At 37.5% G+C, this 10,603-nt stretch overlaps 1 protein-coding gene across 1 annotated transcript in view; it reads right to left on the minus strand.

The window, feature by feature from the left end:
• Positions 1-10,603, minus strand: part of LOC106876634 (delta and Notch-like epidermal growth factor-related receptor) — a 557,360-nt gene that overhangs the window by 7,372 nt on the left and 539,385 nt on the right. Inside the window, exon 9 of the mRNA XM_014925248.2 lies at positions 8,567-8,780. Within this exon, the coding sequence (XP_014780734.2) occupies positions 8,567-8,780 (214 nt within the window). The remainder of the gene's footprint in view (positions 1-8,566; positions 8,781-10,603) is intronic.

A 10,603-nucleotide genomic window follows, 5' to 3' on the forward strand; every position in this document is an offset into this window, starting at 1 on the left:
ATATATATATATATATATATATATATATATATATAAAACATGTGACATATTAATAAAAATCTGTAAATGTACAACCATCCAGAGATCTCTGAGTACCTTATTACTTTTTCCAATATATAATTCCTGTACATCACCTCCAAACCTTCCAATATATATATATATATATGTACAAAGGCCTACCCCAAAGAAACTGGAATCTTGCAATATTATTTTATTCACTTAGTTTTACATGATTACCCTTTCATCGCCTTCAACGTCTTCTCCATTTGAAGCAATGCATCAGTCCAGACGTGTTTTCCCCTATTTGAAGCAGTGCTATAACTCTTGCGAAGTGATACCTTTTAATGCTCCCGTCGTTTTTTTTTTCTTCTCTTCTTCATCTCTTCCACACCTACAAGTTCCGTAGCACCACCTTTCATCACCAGTGGTGACCTTCAGAAAAAAGGTTCGGATTAACTTCCAAATTTTCTTTCAGTTCACGACATTTATTCAGTCGTCACTGTTTTTTATGTTCCGTGATCAAGCGAGGCATACATTTTGATACAACTCTTTTCATTCGTAATTTCTCGCTCAAAATTCATTGGCAGGAGATCCAGGACACACCAGTCATATCAGTAAGTTTGTCAATTTTTTGGTAATGTTCCTCAAAGATAAGTTCATGAATTTTCATGATGTTTTCATTCGTTCGAGAGGTCGACACTCACCCTCAACGAAATTGGTCCTCAAGCAATAAGTGACCATTCCTAAAGCGTGAAAACCACTCCATAATCATGTTTTGCTGATGACAGCGGCCTTGTAAGCTGTTTGAAGCCTAACAACTGTTTCGGCCGCCGTTTTCGCCAGCGGAAAACGAAATTTCACGGAAGCCCGCTGTTCCTTCGTTTCAGCCATCGCAAAAATCGAGAGAAGCAGGAGAGAAGCAGTGCAAAACAAAACGCACCACGTGACAGTATGACACAACAGGACAACGCCGGTCGGCAGACTGATGCATCAGTCACTTCTAGCGCTCCAAATTTAATTTGAGGAATGAAACAAGGAAATACTTTATAAGAATATTCATAAATATAAACAAAAAAGGAAGTATTTGGCTGGATTTGAGTATAACTGCTCTTTTAATGGGAACTGCGTTTTCATGCTAGAATTGAACAAGATATCTCAATCAAATTTCTACGTCAGAATGATAACAAATGAATTTCAAGACGAGATACTGACCACTCAGATATTTGTTAATAGCAAATTCTCGACTGGTCTTTCAAGTTAATTTTGAAGAGTGAAGGAAATTTTTGACACTGACTTTCGCGTAACGAAGACTATTATTGTTCTTGAACTTAGTTACGATAAGAAAAGAAATAAGCATACTTGTTATCTTTACTTAATAGAAAAGATTTTAGTTTTACCACAGAATGGGGAAAACCTTGAATTCAAGAAATGATATTGTTTGCCTAAACTGAAGCATCTACTAAGTACTTTTCAACAAACACATCTGCCATAGAAAATTTGTGACGATAAGTTTTGTGACATTATTACATAATATATTTTCAAGTTCGTTTTCGTTTTTTCGCGTTCTTTAGAAATCTTCTGTTTGTCGCATTTCAGACTATTTATTATATATGTCTTTGAGAATGAAAAGCAAGTTCTGAACGCATTTTGAATTTTAAGCATATTTTTTACAATTTACTTTATTATTCTTTTACTTTTAGTCACCACGTTCCTTTCTTTAATATTTTCTATTCTTTGAACGTCAATGGAGCTTTGTGAATGATCTAAGATATCTGTAAATATTATTATTCTATTTTACTATCATTTATTTATTTCCTGTTTATTCATTTTGGTTAGTTAGCTGGAATTATCATTTCATATGCATCCAATCAAACATATTTTTACACGACCTTTTTTCTTTTCACGCAACCAAATGCATCCAATCAAATGCTCACTGTATATTCTCCTTATTTGAATATTCTTCTTAATGATTTCCTGCTTCAATCCTTATATTTCGTTCGAAAACGGGAAATATGAAATACAGTCATAAAATTTGAAGTGTCGATGACATTCTTTTTCCTTCTTTTACGCGCCTAATTTTTTCTATCCTAGTCATTATACACGCACACATATAAACATGTATATGATAAAAAAATAAACATAGGACAAAATTAGCGCCGACATCTACCCCTCGTCGATTGTTGAGCAAATATCATTACGATTTGTACACCTTCCAACATGTATGCGAATGCGTGTGTGGTTTTATGTGTATGTCCGCGTGCGTGTGTGTATTCGGGTGCGTGACTGTGTGCGAGGGATAAGGAGAAAGACTCGTGGACTGGATGATAATACACAGACGGATCAAAAATATAAGTGAGGGAAACGAAGAAATTATGGAAGGAAGGAAGGAAGAAGTAACATGTACGTATTTGCTTTTGATTTACTGATAACGGACATGAATAATATGAACACTAACAGCAAAACCAGCAACAATAACACCACCAACAACAACGATATCATCAACACAACCACCAATAATAGCTGTATCAACAACTATGGCACCAACAGCAATAACACGACTGCAAATAACAACGCCACCGCCAACAACAGGAAAAAGGGACCAGTAAACCGATAACAGTTATTTATGAAAAAAGCATTGTACGATTAAAAGTTTCACACAGAAGATTGCAGCTGTAATTATTAGCTTCAGATTTTAGCACAAGGCCTGCAACTTCGGTGGACGGGATAAGTCGAATACATCCATCCGAGCGCCCGAGTGGTACTTATTTTAACATTTCTCGAAATGATGAAAGGTTAATTCGACCTCAGCGTAATTTGAACCCGGAGCACGAAGACAGACGAAATGCTGCTCATCATTTTGCTCAGGATGATAAAGACTCTACCATCTCGCTGCCTTAAGTTTCGGTTATAATGAATAACATTGGAAAGATTTAATCAGCAATTATATTGAGTAGTCACAAATTAGGCTATTACTGTCCTGGATGGATGAACTCATTTGCATATTTGCCAGCAGACTCACACATTCTTCCGCACTTCAAGGGTCGAAAAAAAATGTATTTAGCTTATATTGAAGCTTTTTCAAGCTAAAATGACTTCTTGTATCTTCCATAATATGCACACACACACTACATGCACACAGACACATGCACGCACATACATGCACACATACACACTTGCACACATTAAGGATTTACTACACATATTGAGGCTTTCTTTTGTGTTAGCAGTGCGATATTCTCGCTTTTAAGTTTGCCTCGATAAACATTCAATAAAATTCAGAGCCAACACTGAAAGTGACGACGTCTCCTCAATGAATACGTCTACGTAAAAAATAGAAGATAAAAAGCATAGGTAATGGTTGTATATGTATAATTCAAAAGTTATTGCTCTTTCATCACCACTACATCCAAACTATCAATTGAATGCGTTGCTTAAATAATAAGTAAGCTTAGCGGTGTAACACATTTGGATAGACTAATTTACATATTAAAGACCATCCTTGGCAACTGGTACATACAGATTAATTGCTGGCAAGGACACAGTATTTCGTTTTGCAACCATAATATTCTTCCGAATATATTGATATTTTACAAATCAATATTGTGTCTTACTTTTGTGTTAGTAGTGCGATATTCGCACTTTCACGTTTATTTCAATTGATTTTCTATAGAACTGGAAGCCAACAATACATATGTCAGAATTTGGTGATGATGAAAGAGCAATAACTCTTGAAATATGCATACAAACCCATTACCTTTTTTTATCTTAGATCACATTGTTTACATAGACGTATATTTTACATATACGAAACATCGTAACTAGCAATGCTGCTTCTGATTTCTATAGAAAATACTGAGATAAAATTAAAAGTGACATATATACACACACATATATGATAATCGTGAAATGAACTCCGATAACATCCACCCGCTACGATTTTAATATAAATGATGATTATGTAGCAATTAATAATTCAGGTAGCTGTATTAAATATCGCCTGTGCAACTGTAGTGTTTTAACTAATAATAACGGCCCTGTTGATTCACACTGAATAATAAGAGTAACTCTACTAGTTCTAACAATAATTATCACTCTCTGCAGTCACTTAATAACACTGAAAGTATTAATGTTCATAAGTCTCCTAAATAATGTAATCGTTCAAACAAACTTTTATGACCTTTCAACAATTTATGCACCACTAAAAATATTGTCTAAAGATGTCATGTAATAACTAATCTAACTACCTTTTCCTATATCGGTTCAACTTCTCGTTATTTTAACCAAAACATGCATACTCATTTTTATACTTTTAATAAACGCAATAAGGCTAAGATTACATCACTCACGGAAAATATGGGGAATCAAAAAAAAAAAGAAGAAAAAGAAAAATTAGATTCCAAATTACTTGGAGCATAATAATATATTCATTACCCTTGGTTCTGGTGATATTTAATGCGCTTAGTTATGGGAAATACTTAAATGTTCAAATAATACCTTTAACAAATCTAGTGAACCTAGAGTAAAAATAATTGCCTTGCATTAGGAAGGCCTTTTCATACTTTAAACCTGTTATCTAATATGGTTCGAATACTTACTACTTATCTATCACTTTGTGGCTTCTGATTAACCATATTTTATAACGTATTTAAGTATACACGGCTCATTCAAATATTATTTATAGCTGAAGTCGACTTTGCCTTTCATCCTTTCAGAGTCGATAAATTAAGTACCAGTTGCATAGTGGGGTCGAACTAATCGATTGGCCCCCTCCCCCAAAAGGTTTTGGGCTTTGTACCTACAGTAGAAAAGGGTATTTTATGTCAAACCAACGCTACAACATATCTATGATTCTTGTATGTATTCAGCGTCAAAATTAGCTATGAACTAATTTACATAAGTGAATTTAAATACTATGGTCGTTTCATCACTACTCCTTACATGCCCTTTCAAGCCACACCTGCTAATATTTCTACCAATTAATATGTTCCTTTATAAAGAAACACTAATCCAATGACGTTTGATTAATCTGGGTTGATGTATGAATTCTCACATGTTTGAAATATTACATGCCGAAAATTTTAGTACAAGATGATGAGCGATATGTTATGATGTAATCTATGAATACATCAGTAAAATTCTAACGAAGCAGCTGTCGTAGATTTTAAACGCCAATTGTGTTTTCGGTTATATATATATATATATATATATATATATATATATATATATATATATACATACATATATGCATGCGCACATATATGTGCATGCATATACATACATAGATACACACACAGGGAGAAGTACACGCATATCCGTCTGCATGAATGTATAATATTTCTGCAGGAATAAAATGCATGCAAAGTATGCATGAGATATAACATGATTGCATGCATGGCATCAGGTTCTATATATAATTTTTTCCTTTTTTATGAAAGAGAGATGGGAAAAGTGCAGGCGCATAATATGATATATAACATTCTATGCATACATTGTTTCGATTTTTAACATGGCATGCGCTTGTTTAGGCGCTTGCAGGCATCACTGATGTGCATGTGTTTGCATGTTTACTCTTCTATATGTATATACGTATAGGTGTATACACACATACAGCTATAAACTAACTATATATCGATATATATGTGTGTGTATATGTGTGTGCACGCGAGTGTGTGCGTATAAGGATATATATATATATATATATGTGTGTGTATGTATGTATTGTACATAGATACATACACAAAACACAGTCTCACACACAACGCGCATGCGTGCATATAGGGAGAGAGAGAGAGAGAGAGAGAGAGAGAGAGAGAGAGAGAGAGAGCGAGGGGGGAAGGAGTAAGGAGTACCAGCACAGAACCGTTATAAATATATAGCTATGCCGAAGTAGTACGTTTAATAGACATATATTTAATTTCTCGGCAAAAATATAGGAAGCAGATAAAGCTTTTCCTCTTCTGAGGCTCGGGAAAATAAGTAGCTGTTAAGTACTGAAGTCGATGCAATCGTCCTATCCCAGCTACAAATACTGCGGGCCTCGTGCCAAAATTTGAAATATTCATTTCTAATTCATATTACTTTCTTTGGATGCTAACAAACCTTACATGTACCTGACATGAAGGAGTTTCTTTAACTTAAGGATTAGTAATTATACTCTGTTTGTGGTGTGGTGTGTGTGTGTGTGTGTGTGTGTGTGTGTGTGTGTGTGTGTGTGTGTGTACGCTTGTGTGTGCGTCGAACGCGCACGCGTAGAGAGTGTGTGTGTGTGCGTGCGTGTGTCCGTTCGCGCGTGTGTGTGTATAATAGTAACAAGTGAATTAATCTCAAGAGTAGATCATATCTCGAATTCCGACTCTGCTCAACCGGAGTTTACTACCTGTTTACGGTAATTTTTATAGAGTTATTTAAATTCGATTCCTCTAAAGGAATTTAAATAAGGCGTGATATTTAGCTTGTCCTCAAGTGTCTCCCTGACTAAATAAGATATATCTCTCTCGACTGGAATTTGAACCGTGCTCTATTGTTTTCTTCAGATACATTCGGTACCAGTTCCTTTTCATTAAAGATATATTACCAAATTTTAGGAATGAAGAATTAACTGTTCTCACTTCATCTAAAGCAGTGGTAAAGATAATATATTACTTCTTTTTAGCATAAATGCATTTGAGAGGAACTAGTTTAATTCAGTGAATCTAAGACGAGAATTACTTGTACTTATTTCATCAACCATGGATATCAGAAGGAAGCAAAGGTGATTATGGTAAAGATGTGATTCTCAATCAAGTCTGATCTAGAACTAAGCGAAAACGACAAAAGTAATACATTACAAGAAGGTCTTGTCCATTTGTATTCGAGATCTTTGCATGTAATGGTGATACGGATTTGAGTTAGACCGATTGTCCATTGGTTTGTTTGAGATTTTATATCTTTTAGACGTTCGCGCCTTGGAAACACTGTGATATGGACGTAATAAAAATGACTGGCTGATGCCGAAGAGTTCAGCTTTGCATTATCCAAGTTGTCGAATTACGTTTACAAGTGGATACTTGTTTTAAAGTCACAAAATACACTGAACCGCAAAAGAAACGCGAGACGTGCGTGACTGTGAAATATGTTTTAATTCCAATGTCAGAGATAAATTTTGATAAATTTGATAAAGTCAATTTCTTGGATGCTCTTTGACTACACGCTATGGGTCAGTCATGTTTTCTGGTTGTGGGTGGATTCAGCACATCGAGATAGGGCGTGACATGTTCAATACCGTGTACGCCCTTCCAGGCTGTTCAAAATGGACATACACTGTCGGTACATGAAGTTCATGAGGCGGTTCACAAAAGCCCACACCCTGAGAAAACTACCTCCAGTTCCACACGAGTTGTCGGTCTTGGGACCACCCAGTTCAGCCGTCTCTGGGTTTCATCCCACAGGTGTTCAATTAGATCCAAATACGGGCTGAGAGTCGGCCACGGCATGGCTCTGATGTTGTGCTGACGCAGGAAGTCCATGGTGACCCTGGCCGTGTGGGAGGGAGCATTGCCTTGCTGGAACACGTGGCTATGGTTATGCGTGAAGGGCACGATATGAGGTCTTAAAATCTGGTCACCGTAGCGATGCATTGTGATGCCATTCCCTCTGCTTGCACCAGCATTTTAGAACACATGGGGGCCTAGTTCTGTGATTCAGGCCTATAGCACCCCAAACTATGATGCTTTGGCTACCCCACGCATCTGTCTCCATGACACATGCGTCTCTGTAGCGTTCACCCCTCCCACACCACATCTTCACTCTGCCATCCGAAGTGGAAACACAGTACCTCCATTATTGATGCCGCCAATGTCGGTGCTGTGTAGCCCATTGTGGTTGTGCTTGACGGTGGCGGGCAGTGAGGACAGGCCCTTGAGCAGGACGACGGCAATGCAGGTTGTTGGCAGCCAGTCGACGCCGTACCATGTCGCCGCTGATGGGTCGCTGTCCAGTGCCAATGGTTTCGCGAGCTGTCACGCTGGCTGGTCTGAAGCGATCACGGAGGTGTTGCAGGTGGATGAAGCGGTTCTGCCTGGGCGTGGTCAACAGGAGGTGACTTCTGCGAGCACAGGCTGCAGTGCTGTTAGTGGTGTTGTATCGCTGTTGCAGGCGATAGATGATGCTGACATGGACATTGTAAGCTTACGCAACAACCAGGGCACACTGCCCTGCTTGCAATCGGCCGATAGCTTGTTCTCTCTGCGCTGCTGACAATCGGGTCATACCTGATGCCTCCAAATTACGAATGCCAGGAATGCGGTTTAAGTTGACTTTAATACGCATAACGTACATTTTGATTTTCATGACAATAGGTTGCGACTGCTACTCACAATGTTTTGGCGTCTCGATTCAGGGAAAGTTGAAAGGTTACCTGAAATTTGGGGTTTCAGCCATAAACCATCATGTCTTGGAATATTTAGACTTACATCCCTGAAATAAATTTCCAGAATTTACCATATAAAAATGACATTTGAAGAAATCGCGTTTCAGTGTATAACTCTTTGGCCCGACAGCCTATTTCAATAGAAAGACAAATACATACTCTCTGTGACGCCTATAACGTGGTCTTCGGTGCCATATCTTTGAATAGGATCTGTGTAAGCGACAGTAGCATGTTCCAAGGATGATAAGAACAAATACCAAAGCTCCTCCTAGCGTTCCACCGAGGATGTAAATACTGTGAATGTGGTGGGCCCGTGTGCTGTCTCTGAATGAATACGGATGATTCTCCATTGGTTGTGGAGCAAAGAGGTCGACTGAAATGAAAGAAAAAACGATATAAAATGATGACATTAACAAATGCATACGTCGCTTGACTGGAAAAACAACCAATAATTAAAAATTGATTATTATGAAACTATAATTATGTCGCAGAGGCTGACTTTGCCTTTCATCCTTTCGGGGTCGATTAAATAAGTACCAGTTACACACTGGTGTCCATGTAATTGACTTAATCCTTTTGTCTGTCCTTGTTTGTCCCTTCTATGCTTAGCCCCTAGTGGGCAATAGAGATAAATATTTTGTATCAAAGATGTGAGCTGAAGCTTCCCACTCACTCACTATTCCCCTCTCGTTCGCTTTCTTTGTCTCTATCTATCTATCTATCTATCAATCTATCTATCTGTCTGTCTATCTATCTGTCTATCTATCTGTCTATCTATCTATCTATATATATATATATATATATCTGTCTGCCTATCTGCCTGCGTGTATGTCTGTCTGTTTGTCTGTTTTTCTTTGTATCTATTTATCCTTGTATCACTATCACTATTTCATTAAATGACAAATGTGGCGATTTCAGCAGAAAGTTAATAAAGAAACGTGTGCATATCGTACTACCACTGCAGCTTACTTTATACGTAAACTATACTACATCATCCTACCAATTTAACCGGTTACATCGCGCTACGGCTGTTACTTTCATTACGTCTCACACCATCTATTTGAAATGGTTGCATGGTACCATTTCTGTGACATACCTTAAACTGTGGCCACTGCTGCCTCATGCTATTTGCACTACAGAGATTAAAGACTGATACCACTCATACCTATTTGTACTACACCAGTTATGAAGTACTACTGCAAATAAAGCGCTGGTCATAGCAAGTAGTCTCGTCTTTGAACAGTACTTCATCAATAATTCCTTTCATCGTCATCTATCTGCTCACGTTTTGAAGGCTAAATATTCAAATAGAAAATCCAATCTAATGATACCATGCATAACCAAATTTACACAATGGACATACTGTTTACAAGTACTCAGAGTATGGCTCAGTGGTTAGAGCGTCGGACTCACAATCATGAGGTAGTGAGTTCGATTCCCGGACCGGGCTGTTGTGTTCTTGAGCAAGACACGTTATTTCACGTTGCTTCATCTATAGAAATGAGATGCAACGTCACTGATGCCAAGCTGTATTGGCCTTTGCATTTCCCTTGGATAATATCAGTGGCATGGAGAGGGAAGTCTGGTATGCATGGGTGACTGCTGATCTTCGATAAATAACCTTGCCCAGACCTGTTCCCTGCAGGGTAAATTTTGAGTGCAATTCCATGATCATACATGACCGAAGGAGGTTTTTACCCTTTACATATTACTTCCCTGTACAGATAATATAATACTGCTAATTTGTCATTTATCACTTTTCAAGTGTGCTGCCTCAAGTGACATGTACACAACAGTCATATAATCTTAAAGCTGTAACATGGATTATTTTTAAACATGGTATTTGCACTTAACTGTACTGTACGTTAAAATGTTTAACATGTGGTTCCATTTTAAGCGCAGATAAATTCCTATCAAGAGACTTATGCCCAAAGACGTTCCTGCTTTGAGAATGCCGCCATATTGATCATGTAGATATGGCGATCAAACACCCTTCTGAATAGAAAAAAGTGGTGAGCTTATCGTGAGAGGCATTCAAACGTTGTATCAAAGAAATCCTTTGAATTCCTTAATCCCTTGTAGAAACTTTATTTCTACCAGCGAGAGTTATATCGCGTTCCCCCGAAAGTTCATAAATTATTACGACGTCAACAAGACATACATATATATACATGCATATATATATATATATATATA

Source organism: Octopus bimaculoides, chromosome 19 (assembly GCF_001194135.2).
Source record: "Octopus bimaculoides isolate UCB-OBI-ISO-001 chromosome 19, ASM119413v2, whole genome shotgun sequence".
NCBI classification, from domain to species: domain Eukaryota; kingdom Metazoa; phylum Mollusca; class Cephalopoda; order Octopoda; family Octopodidae; genus Octopus; species Octopus bimaculoides.